The sequence below is a fragment of the Lineus longissimus genome, chromosome 1 (assembly GCF_910592395.1).
Source record: "Lineus longissimus chromosome 1, tnLinLong1.2, whole genome shotgun sequence".
Taxonomy (NCBI): domain Eukaryota; kingdom Metazoa; phylum Nemertea; class Pilidiophora; order Heteronemertea; family Lineidae; genus Lineus; species Lineus longissimus.
Window position 1 is genome coordinate 17813823 of NC_088308.1, and position 12521 is coordinate 17826343.

The following is a 12521-nucleotide window of genomic DNA, read 5'->3' on the forward strand; positions in this document are numbered from 1 at the left end:
ATCTGGTGATTAACACAACAGGAAATAGATTTTCTTAGTGTCAGATCACAGAGAAATAAATAGGGCTGACCTACATTTGTATTTTGGCTTACTTCTGACTCTGACTGATTATTCCTTATTATTATATGATGAATACAGGACATCCTCGAGCCTTTCATGATTTCAACCTTGGTCAGCTGATTGCATTTATTTGTTTGAGGGAGAGCATAGAATCTAAATAAGTGTGTTATCATTGTTGTTTATACTGTTGAATATTTGTCACTTGCTCGTTTGTTAATCTTCAGATCTCATAAATGTACACTCGTTACATATTGCATTTAGTTGAGTAGAAAATTGTGCTCAAGGACGAATATCGTGAATAGGAATAGCATTCAATGGTTGAAGAGAGACTGTAGTCAGGAGCCTGGTGGGTCATCTTATTGTTCAAAAAGTGACTCGTAGGTAGGTATAGTCTATTGTAATGGTCACTTAGTGACTGGTTGGTAACTTAGAGACTGGAAAACAAACCACGGGCTATCGGGCCCTATAGCTTCAGCCAAAAGTCCCTGTACTGGTAGAGATCCTACAAAGGTTATTTCAATGTATACTGTGTACATGTACTTCCAAAAACTTGTCTTATGGGCGAAACTATAATGTTGCCATTGGGTGGATCGCTACCCAGACTCACTATATGTGACCCACCACGACAAAATGAGTCGCATGTCGCTCCGAGCTTGACAGGTTGAGACAGACTGGTTGTTCACTTCACTGTTGTTTGCCTTTTGTGAAATCTGAGTACATTAATTTATTCTATTATGTCCTGGTGTCATTGCAGGCTCATCTTCTGTGCGACTTGCGGCTCATTTTATCGTGGTGGGTCACATATATTCTTTACAATGTACGGTATTAAATTTAGTACTAAATAGTAAATCTCCTTTGGTAAAGACTTCCACTACCCGTATATATATATCTATCTAATCTCCATATTGTGACTTCCTGTTTCTGAAAAAAATTCCAAAACCTCTATCAGTATTTACTTCTACAATTTCTATTGGAATCCGATTAATTCTGGTTGTTTCCAAAATACTTGGTACCAAAACCTTACTTGCCAAAAATTTCCATTTCCCATATTTTGATGAAACTTTTCCAATTCTTGGTTAAAGTCAGTTAATTCTTGGAGTCCTTCAATTATCAGTAGTAGTTTGCACAATCACACAATATGTTCGCTAGTCTGTTTAGTGTTTCAAAGCCCCATTAACTATTGAAATATTATTACAGTACAGCCACGGCATTTGGTGCAATAGTAAACAACCCTCTTATTTCACAATGAGTTTGGCAGTGTAGTGGTATAGTAAAGGATAGATACTGCTTCAGAGTAATATTTTGTGGAAATCCTGCTAAAATTTACTTGTGGAACCAGAAGTATCAATTTGAAATGAAACTAGTATTACTGGTAATATATTACCTGTCACAATGCTGATGTAGTGCATAGATGCTTGTTCCAAAAACTGATGAGATGAGGTTTCTGGCCTGGCTCTAATTTAGTTTCTTTTTCATCAGACGTCATAACTGAATTTGTGTTACATCGTGTGTGTGTGATGTCGCTCGACCCCTGCAAGTGCGGCACTCTTACGGATGAATATTGGCTATTTTGGTATGCACGGTTAATGTGAATTCCTATCCTATTTATGTAGGAAGAGCATTTATCACTTTACCCAAATGGTGATTTGGATATCTGTCATGATTTTATAACTGTTTGAGTGAAGTTTTACTGTTTGTGCCTTCCGATGGATCTTGTTTACATGTTTATCTTGTTTATCTGTTCATGAATGTTTGTAATACATGGTGTTAGAAATTGTTTGTGCACAAACTTGTCGTTTACCAGTGGAGCAGGGTTAAGTTGTTGACCAAAGTGCGAGACCTGCTGGATGCTTTTCATTTGGAAAATACAGTGTTTACTTGTTTATTGAGTTGGTGAAAAACCCATCCATGCTTTGGTCTTAAAGGGAGCTATCAAGAAAAACTTTTTAAAATGGGGAGTTTTAAATGGCCCTGTTAAAACCCAAAGGAAAATGAGCATTTGACTGATAAATCTTTGAAGTTTCAAGAACCCCACAGGTCGTTAACAATGTGAGCTTGGGTCTTGGTGAGATCGCGTTACATTTTGGATTACGGACAGAGTTTACGAACTGACTATGTTTAGCAGGGTTCAAATAAGGATTTCATGATGAGATCTCTTTAAGGGATTCACACTTTTGATAATAGGCATGGTGTGTTTCTAATAAGACGGTTAGACTTTTAGTATCACTAGCTGTTGACCACGAAATAATTTATTTCAGTGGAATGGTCTGCAGGACATTAATTTTAGTAATTAGTAGTATCAAATTGCTGGGTATGATATTTATGAACGATTTGACGAAAATCTAGCGTGGAAGAATAATTCATGTGGACTATCAAAGGATTGTGACCCGACTCACTCCCATATACACCCTGTAACTTTAGATGTAGACTTTGGATGTTCACATATTATATCACCAACACCCCCCCCCCTGGTACTATGTCAGTGCTTGTATTGTTAAAATGAATGTAGATGTTACCTGTTACATTGTGTTACCTGTTGCTGTTCAATGCTCATAATATATACAAGATTTGTTGTTTTTAGATGTTTTTGTTTTGTAAGGGATATTTGCCATTGTTTACATGACATATTTATATTGTATCATTTGGTGCTGTGACCCATGACTGTATTACTTGACAAACATATTTATTGTGAGTATCAATACATGTATGGAAGGAATGAAACCATGAGTGTGCATGGTATATTGACCTTCTTCCCGAAATTAAAGAAGGTTAAAGGGACAATATAGGCAGCAGCTAGGCAGGCAAGATAAAGTTACACAAAGTCGCCAATAGGGGTGTCTCACATCTCACAGTAGGTCGAAATGATTCACGATTGTACGAGGGATATATCTAGTGCTAAATCTGACATGACCAAGGGCCCTTACTGTGTATACTAGTCCCTTGAAGATGGCCAAATTAGCCCCTCTCCTCCTGCCTATAGTCCCCCTTTAAGATAACAAATGATATGGTGACGTTCCTCCCGCAATGAAAAAAGTGTAAAGATAACTATCGCTTCCTTAAAAGTATTTTCTAATTAAAATATTTGACGTCAACATAAAAAATTATTTCGAGCTGTGCTTTGGTATCCCCATTATGTTTTAGTTTATCAGTCACCTGAAAGCCCTTCTTAAACATTCCAGATATTTATTGAGATTCCATACGGTTTAATTCATAAACAAATTTACTGTTGTTAGTAATGTTAACCCTTGTCTTCCCAAAATCATTGTTCAAATGGACCGGAGTGTTTATGTTTTGTGCATGATATTGTTCTCTGCTAATGGAGTGGAATTCTATAATTGCTGTGACATGAGGTCTCACAATTTTGCAGAACCTGGAGGATCCCATCCCTTTGCAAGCTTTTCTCAACATGCTTTGATGTGTTGACCTAAACAGTGTCCTGGTCACCCTGAGATCAAGCTTTTTTTCTCAAACGTATACATATCGAGAGGCGGAGTATATTGAAAACAACTACATGTAGTGCCAGGATGTGTTGAGGTCTGCTTATTCAATTTAATGACCACGAGCACATCAGAGTTGTATGAATTTAACCCTTGAAGCTTTAAGATGGTGACGAAGTGAACTCAATATAAACCCAGCCCAACTTTCCGATAGCAGGCATAGGAAGTCATAAGAGTAAATTTTAAAGCTTCCCCTGGAAGAATAAAAAACTGGCTTTCTCTGCTGTATTTCGTAGCACAGATGTAGAGCAATTTGAGTTTCAGACGAGAAATCTCGCTTGGGTCTCGCGATCAAGCCAGTGCTCGAGATGAGTTCCAGACTAACGCATCGTTGTCCACGGATGATGACATCATAGCCTGTAGTCGCTAATCCTCTACATCCGTGTTCGTAGCCTCCTCTTGGCATCAAGACTATATCTGCGTGGCATGGTCATTGTACTGGCCTACAGCCAGCCTTGACTCTGCCGGCCGGAATATAAAGCAAATTTTGTTATTTGTGACCAAACCTCCTTAGCAGTATTTGTGGATACCTTTTTGTCCACTTTAATATCCAACCATCTTCACCGATCTGTGACTGCTTCACTAATTGCTCCGTAATTGAAACAAAGGCCAGAGCCGGCTGTTCAAAAGCACAAAAAATCACGTAATCCCTAGTATCCTCAAGGGCGTTATCTCTTTCAGTTAAATCCATTAAAATTTTCACGTTAAGACTCACGACTCCGTTAGCTAACGTGGTTTTGAACAACTCAGCCCAGGCCAAAATATGACGTCGTCTACCAGACAAGTTGGTGTTGCCAAACCATTCTCCATATTAATTGAACATGTTGAACGGCGTTGAGCGACTTTGGGGTTTTGAAGTGAAGATTTTAAAAAGTTCTCAAATAGGTGAAACTAGAGTACCTATTTAAACAACCGAAAAAAGTTTCATTAACAATAAAAGTGTGGAGCGCACTGGCAACTAATTAGATCAACTAATTGCTTCCTTTGATCTGTGTTGGGAGCCATTGCTGAATGAATAATTCTATCCTAATTAAGTTTTGATGACCCCAACTATAAAATCCTTCCATGTTGTAAGACGAAGCCCCTTGTTGTCTTGCCAACCAGATCTATTGTCTGATGTTAAATGTTGAAAATCAAAATCCTGCTGTTTCTTGTGATGGGCAGAGACTGAATGTGCTAACATGAGTGGTTGTAAAAATAAATCTTGTTGAAGTAAAACTTGATGTTTCGTTTTCATTTGGGAGGTGCACATTTGCCATGCTACTTCAGTACTTGTGGCCGTCCCGATGTGTAATCATTTTGGAGAGTGTAGTGGCCTATTAAAGAGATCACCAGGCCGGGCCACGGATTATATCATTATAGAGTAGTCACCGACAATCGCTTCCCTCAAGGTCCTGTATCATGCCAGCCCACCCATCCACCAACTACCGCTTCGCCCATTATCCGTTGCTTATAAACTTCGGTGATGGGGACATCCGCATCCAACTGCACCCGAGTCGGGCGTGGCTATGTACTTAGCTATTAAGTGTAAATTGCAGTTGAGAACGGCGTATTTCATCACTGGTCACATGGCCGATCAAATGACGTAAATCAGCCGTTTGGGTGTACTGAATTATCGACTGAATCCCCAGAGCACAATGGCCCTTGGCCGTTTCAATAGCTTAATCAGGGGAAATATTTGAGAATGTGCAGTGGTGATCTCTTGACGATTCTTCATGAACTATGAGCGACGAATCCTGACCATAACAAAACACCCTTGCATCACAATACATGTACATGTAAACAGTCAGACGAAGTAGACTAACTAGCTCACGCCGGAAACGAGTACATGTAAATTCAATAATGATTTTATTTCTTTATAGATGGATATGTGATGAGAACACTGATGGCGTGGTGGCACTCAGGCCCATGTGTCATTTTGGAGGACAGCTTGCGATAAATTTCACAGCATACTCTCTTAATTATCTAACCAAATATTAATTACCTAATTAAATGGCTTGTCACGTCGGTGTCTGTGTGAGTTTGTATCAGAGTCTTTTAATAAAGTTATTGAAAAATTCTGTTTGTATATGACAGCTTGGCACAATTGAGTCTTCATGGTATACACATCTGGCCAGGGCCTATAAACTGGTTGATCGATAGCAATTGACCATTCATTTAAGATCATTGCAAGTCGCTGGTGTCCCCGATGGTGTCATAAAGCAAGATTTACAATTTCACATCATCATTGACAACAGCAAACAACATAGTCCTGAACCACAAGAAAGAGGAGTGTCTTATATAAACTATAAAAAGGTCTGCTGAAAGGAATGCCTGGGGTTGACGAGGATAAAGATATGTGAGTATAAAATTTGTATCAACCGTATAGCGTCTTAATGGTCTAACATCATGTATAGTTGGAACAAGGAAGTCAAAACTAAGTCGGCGTTCACATAGCTCGTTTCATATAATATCAAGGAAGTTAAACCTCCTCGATATCATCAATGTTTACTGCCCGTATGGCACCACACTGTATTTCCGAGCATCGGGGGTATAAATTCCGTCTTGGATAAAGGTCACATATTATTGTATAGGCCTACTCACAAGATGCAACCACTAAGCTAGTAAATGATCACACCATCCTGAGGAAATCGGGGGTTAATGTTCGGTTCTGGCCCTGCCGATTTCCTCAGGATGTGTTCACACGGGATTGCTATTGATGATGACCCTCTTGCCTCACAATATGTATTTGCTGCTTCGAGAATCTCACATTACCGCTTACTTGCTCCGGGTTCCTCTCAAGCTAAAAACTAATTTATGTTTTATGAAAGATCAAAAAAAGCTTTAACCACTGCTGATGGATATGAAAACAACAAATTGCACATTATTAATATGAACATTGCGATGGATTACGAGACATGTATTTCCATGATTATAATGTTAAATATCGTACTCCTTCGATAAATTCCTTCCACCAAAATGAACATTTGAACTTGCAACGTCAGTCATACCAACAATTTCATCCGCTATTGTCGGCTCTAATTTGGTAGTTCCCCACACACATATGACATCTGCTCCTCTGTTAATGTCGCGTTGAATATTTGAAGTCCTCCAATCAAACCGTGGAAGTAGTTGTGCTTTTCTCCAAAGGCGTCATTCCCGCCCACAGTAAAGTCCGCCCCACCAGAGCTTGGGTCAAAGATACCATTGGGATAATAGTTTGGGTTGAGTGTCCCCCTTCTGTCTAAGTGCCCGTTCAAGTAGGATTTTACCTGAAATTCGAATAAGATATTTATGTATTATACTCACGCCCACATGGACTACAAAGTAACATGCACTTACTTCACTGCTATTTCCGCAACACCAAAATAAAAACTAAGTATAAACTAATGCTCATCATAATCCTTTAGGCCTACCACAAACTCGGGCGTCCGGTGTTCACGTTTTTGAGCCTTTCCCACTTTTTGGGGAATGCTGGAAGATATACGAAAAGTCATGGTCTCTCTAGCTGTCTATTATATACATATATATGGAAACACTGAAATTTTGGGACAACCTCATGTTTCACCGGCACCCTTGTCCCACAGAATTGCGGGGAAAATGGACCGCGGGCGTCCTCGTGTTGTGCGAGCATTATTCCGCGGGCGTCTGCCGTTACCGCGGTTTTGCAGGCGTAGTTCTTTAAGTTGTAGGGAGCTTTCAAAAAGCTCATGGAAAAGGTGTTCAACTTGACGAAAAGCCTGGACACCAGACACTCACGTAGTTGTTGTTATAGCTGACAGCAACACACTGCCATTTGTTGTAGGGCACCTTGGTCCGCCCGAAAGAACCCGACACGCAACCCTTGTATCCGGGAGTGTCGCCGCCGTTGTCCGAGACCAACCCACACACTTGGTCGGATGAGTTGAAGCTGTGCAGATTGAGGAACATCCCGTATTGCCTGTGGTTTGAGCTCTCATTGAATATACCAGCAATGAATTCACAACAAGGAAAAGGATTCGTGTAGTTGGGTGTGCCACAATAAGGCATTCTTTTGATCCATGACACGATGGTGAACTTGTTGTCCGACTTCCCGCGAAAATTCAGAAATGTGGTTTCTCTCCTTGGCAACACGAAACGTTTTCCTAGGGGTTGAAAGAACAGAAAATCAAAATCAAATATCCTCAGTGACCGATATGACTGAAGATAGAATATCAAAAGCAAAGGCGTCGGATCACATTCGAAACTTGTCGTCGCCATAAGGGGTTGAGAAATGATAAAATGTGTCCGGTTCGTACAGACACCAGAATGACTAGCTATTACAATTATTCACACTCAGCTCGATCAATAGCAACCGCGGGCAACATTGTATATACCTGGAGTAAGATAGGCGGAGTAAGCCGTAAATATGCCATCTTCAACTAGCCCTATCGGTCCTCCATCCTCCCGAAGACGGTAGTGATTTGGCGACGCGTCAACCCGGTCTTCGCCAGCAGGCTCGCTGAAGATCCAAAACGCCACAACATTCGCTATGCTCGGCTGAAAATCACGTAATTCGAGCCCCCGATATTAGGCATGCAGATGTATCCGGTGGTTGAAATAATAGAGATAACTTTATAGAATCAACGAGGACAAAAGATACCCAGGGGGCAAATGATATACGTGTATACCTCAAGGGTTATGATTGGAGTTAAGTCCGATCAAAGACGATCAATAATCGATCGTCTGTCATTTAGCCGTCTTCAGGTTGCGAGGTGCCGCTGCTCTGGACACAAAATAAGACTATACCATAGATGTGGAATTCGCGCGTTATCCTTACAGGAGACTAGTCTTACACCGCCCCTCCTCAGCTCCTTGACGTAGCCGAGGCCCGGGGACAAAACGATAGTTTAGTTGCAGTCTTACCGGTTGTGCGTGGGTTCTAGTGACGGAAAATAAGAGACAGGACACCACCAGAATTGGAAATACCAACACCATCGTTCGCTCCATGTTTGCCGTCAGCTGATTAGTGACTTTGACCCCGAGGTTTCGGTTTATGTTCAGAGTCCGTTCGTCCAACTAATAAGCGTATATCACCAGTGTCACAAGCAGACTTCCGTCTCCCACATATATCATGAGCGCAGGCCTACTTACGGGATATCTACAAATCGATTCTCCATTAATATATTCTTCCTCGTCAAAAACTGTGACAACCCAGGTCAACCTTCAACAATGCTGTCATATTTCGATGTGACAAATATAGGCTATGCGTCACTAGGACCTAGATATAAAAGGGTCCAATCGTCCAGTCTTAACAGACGTCTCTGCCCAGGCCACCGGTTTATTTATTCAGACATCTCCGAAGACGCATCAAACCGGAGTCATAACATCTATATAGACCATGCATCTGCCTGTAGTGTTGATAGACATCATAGTAAATTGTGACAGGAGTGTTACCTTTGTCGTCACTGCCAGATAATTGTCAGAAAAAAAAGGAACGACGATCGTCATAGTAGATTGTGACAACAGTGCTACATGTGTCGTGTGTATATACCGTATCTGCCAGATAATTGTCAGAAAAAGGAACGACATCATGACAATAGGGTATGACAGCAGCACAGCCAGTGTCGTCTCTACGATATAACATCACCAGTGTTGTGAGGTTGTCTCTGTCAGTTTATGTAGTCAGAATATGAGTGACTAAATATCGTCTTGTCTCCGCCAGTTGATGTCGTTAGAATTAAGTCATGACAGAAGTTTGTGTCAGCAGTGCAGTGAGGCTGTCGTCTCCGCCAGTTTATTTACTTTGAAATGTGAGGTTGTCGATTTTGCCAGTTCATTTCGTCAGAGGATATACAATGTACTGTTACATGTAACGACATTCATGACGTCAAATTGCGTCAGCATTATTGAGAGGGTAATGTCTCTTGTTTTTTAAAACCAGAGACATTACCCTGGAGACAATTAGATGAACTCAATAGTTGTTCCAGTAGTCGCGAGGATGTTGTCTCTTTCAGCTTTTGTAGGGAGTCGCCTCTGCCAGTTTATGTCTCGAGAAGGAACTACAGTGATGAAATCTTGGAATGCTGAATTCGTCGGTTCTTGTGAGGGGATCATCTCTGCCAGTTTAATGTCGATGGAAAAAGAAGTCATCACATAATTATCAGTATATGCTACTTTTAATGATGTGGTGTCTGCAAGTTATTCGTCAGGGTCGCGTCGTCGTCAGGGAAGATTGTACTATTCGATGTTTTTTGTTGTCTCTGCACTTTTATACCGCAGAGACGATGTCACAACCAGGCAACGTACAGGTAGTTAATCCCAACCAGTAATGCACAAAAGACACCACAGCCAGTGTCACAAGTCACAACCTGTCTCCATCTCAGACTGGCTTAGTTCAGACGATTACATTCGATAATGAATCGTGGGTTTGATTCGATTGCGATTACAGTAGCCTCCTCCAGTGATCATCTGATATGTTAGGCAATTCTCACAGGCAGTGTTGGTTAATTCCTTTATAGATCTCCAATCCCATTACCCCTTGCATTATTACAGTATAGTCTCAGATCACAATCAGTGTTACAAAAACACTCTAAACCCAAGGACCAGTTCATAACCAATTCTGTGGATGCCATAACCAGTTGCAGTGTCACAACCAGTACCGGGTACACTGATGGTACTACCGGGTACACTAATGGTACTAGATAAAAGCGTATTCCCCCTTCTGTAAACATGGGCAATGATATGCATCTCAAGACGGTCCTGCCATGTACACCTCTTGGTAAAGCTAGTATATAGCCATTCCCACTTGGGGCATTTTGCCATATGCAGATCAGGACAAGACTATGGAGTCCCTCTACCTTTGAATTCAGATGTATATACACCATCTTGAATACCACAATGTGCGTACCCAAGGTGGGGCATACAATTCTTCAGATAACTGGGTATGACACTGTCCCATTCCAGTTTGCAGGACACACCAAGGATTAATCCACTCTGAGCAAGAAGTGTCACATCCATGTGATATTGGCACTACTCAGTAGTAAGATGCCAGAGACAAAGTCACAACCATCTCAGTGCCCTGTATTGAGTAACGTCCCAAATGTGGAGAAACTCATAAATTCTTCTGAAAAACGCACTGTAAACTGCCAGGGTTCAATTCCAAACAAGTTTTAATACAATTAATATAAACAACTGATTACAAAAGATTCACTTAATGGAAAAATGCTTTCCAAATGATCTTATTCCTGTAATAATTTTGAGAGTTTTTGATTCATAGATTCCTTGACAAACTCAAACACGGATTTACTGGCTTCTCTGCACAACGCCGTACAACGCTGAAACTGTTCTTGTGTGAAGCACCCTTTAGATGTGGCTGTGATAATATTCAAGTCTTTGTTATCAAAAGCGAATGTTACAATGGCCTTAGCTTCCTCCTCTTGATCCTTTGTAGGATCTAAATGCACCTCGTCATCAGAGTCAATCACACAAGTCACAGCACTGAAGTAGAACTTCATGGGGATGGCAGCATCGAGAAGAGACAAACATGAAGAATTGATACAACAAGCAAGTAGTGACCCAGAGTTTTGTACTTCTTGCAGGACGACCGAGATGCTAGATCTTGGGTGAAGAGCTGCAAGTATGGCAGCCTCGCAAGTGTTCCTAATCAGTTTCTCCTGGCTTTTCTCAGAACAACCTGGCATCCCAACTTTTGGCTTGTACACAACTTCAACGGTAGCCTTATCGATCAATTCCTTACTGACCCGTACTTCTGCCGGGCCATAGACAGCTGCAAGGACAGATGTATCTCCAGTGGTGAACGTTGCTGAGCCATCGCACCTCGAAAGCAGTCCTAATTCTGTTGAGAATGCTCGCAGGACTTGCTTCTTCTCTTGATCTTCAGTTTCCATTTTTATTTGCCTGAAATACACAAGAACCTTGGTTTACAAAGTTGGTGTCTGTGCTTGATCACTGCAAAGGGTCAACAGGCAGAGAAAAATCATGAGGAGTCTTTCCTGAACGAATGATTTCAATTTCTTTTGCAAGAACAAAAATGACCATCTTGTTATGGTACGACTTCATTCCCCTCCCCCCCTCCCCGAGTGATGATGTCACGGCAGGCGGCTGGCATGAATTAGGAATGCCGCAGTTTTTGAATGACACATTTTTATACAACTCTTAAGTGTCGTGTATCATGTATTATTTATTAAGTTAGTCCGGTGAGCTATAGCCCGAGCCGCGAACAGCTCCGATCACCCGGCCGGATCTTATCCCAGTTTCTCCGAAGCATTAAGCGACTCGGAGTGTTACTCCCCCTGGATAGGATGCTGGTCTCTATCACATCATGTTAACTTCCCAGGCAAGCCTGGTACCCATTTACTCCTGGGTGGAGCAAAGCAAGTAGAGTTAAGTGCCTTGCCCAAGGACACAAAGATGAAATGTCAAGTCGCACCCCAACAGTACACCAGTCTACGGAAATGCAGATAGTCAGTGTTGCACACCATTGGCAAAGGCATGAGGGAGAGGGGGGGGGGTACAAGGTTGGGATGTGATGATTGACTGGTGCATATCATGATATCAGTCTAAAAGATGAATAATGAAGCAGCCACGACAATTCATTATGCAGACGACACTGGCGTTAGACGAAATACTCATTTTTACAAAATATCTTACATCTTCTTTGCCGTAAGGTTTATAAAAGACCGTTCACAGTAACACTCAAAGCACGTGCAGGGCACATGCTTCAGAGGGGTCGAGGGGTCGAGGCCGTTTACTAATTGATTCGACCGTTTTACCTCATTATCTGTCTGCGTGAGTAGTATAGTTCCCAAAGAAAGTCTCAGAATGAGCAAATTATTTTACTAGTTTCTATATAATATTGATAAAATCTAAAACAAGTAAATATGTTGTGAATTGCTGTCTTTATTAAGGCATTTATTCAGCTAATGAAAATATATTTAGAAATTCAATGAGCTCACGACCGAATCACTAATTGCATATGCACCCCGTGCCCAATGACGAAATACC

At 41.2% G+C, this 12521-nt stretch overlaps 2 protein-coding genes across 3 annotated transcripts; both read right to left on the minus strand.

The window, feature by feature from the left end:
* Positions 1 to 5388: 5388 nt before the first annotated feature.
* LOC135489467 (uncharacterized) lies at positions 5389 to 8618 on the minus strand. The gene is made up of 4 exons (XM_064774834.1): positions 8421 to 8618; positions 7892 to 8054; positions 7296 to 7660; positions 5389 to 6808 (listed from the first exon to the last, which is right to left on the minus strand). The coding sequence occupies exons 1-4, from the start codon at positions 8502 to 8504 to the stop codon at positions 6575 to 6577; spliced, it is 846 nt and encodes a 281-aa protein (XP_064630904.1). The 5' UTR covers positions 8505 to 8618; the 3' UTR covers positions 5389 to 6574.
* Positions 8619 to 10648: 2030 nt separating this feature from the next.
* On the minus strand, positions 10649 to 12248 carry LOC135492670 (exosome complex component RRP46-like). 2 transcript variants are annotated; one of them, XM_064779286.1, is made up of 2 exons: positions 12168 to 12248; positions 10649 to 11414 (listed from the first exon to the last, which is right to left on the minus strand). In XM_064779286.1, coding segments are annotated over exons 1-2 (681 nt in total). In that variant the 5' UTR covers positions 12170 to 12248; the 3' UTR covers positions 10649 to 10735. The 2 variants fall into 2 exon arrangements, with proteins under 2 accessions (XP_064635356.1, XP_064635439.1); XM_064779369.1 differs by lacking the exon at positions 12168 to 12248 and adding an exon at positions 11947 to 12090.
* Between the last annotated feature and the right edge of the window lie 273 nt (positions 12249 to 12521).

Coding starts and splice junctions, on each gene's coding strand:
- LOC135489467 (XM_064774834.1), bottom strand. CDS start 8,504: ATGGAGCGAACGATGGTGTTGGTATTTCCAATTCTGGTGGTGTCCTGT. Junction 8,055..8,420: donor CTAGAACCCACGCACAACCG/GTAAGACTGCAA, acceptor CGTGATTTTCAG/CCGAGCATAGCGAATGTTGT. Junction 7,661..7,891: donor CTCCGCCTATCTTACTCCAG/GTATATACAATG, acceptor TTCAACCCCTAG/GAAAACGTTTCGTGTTGCCA.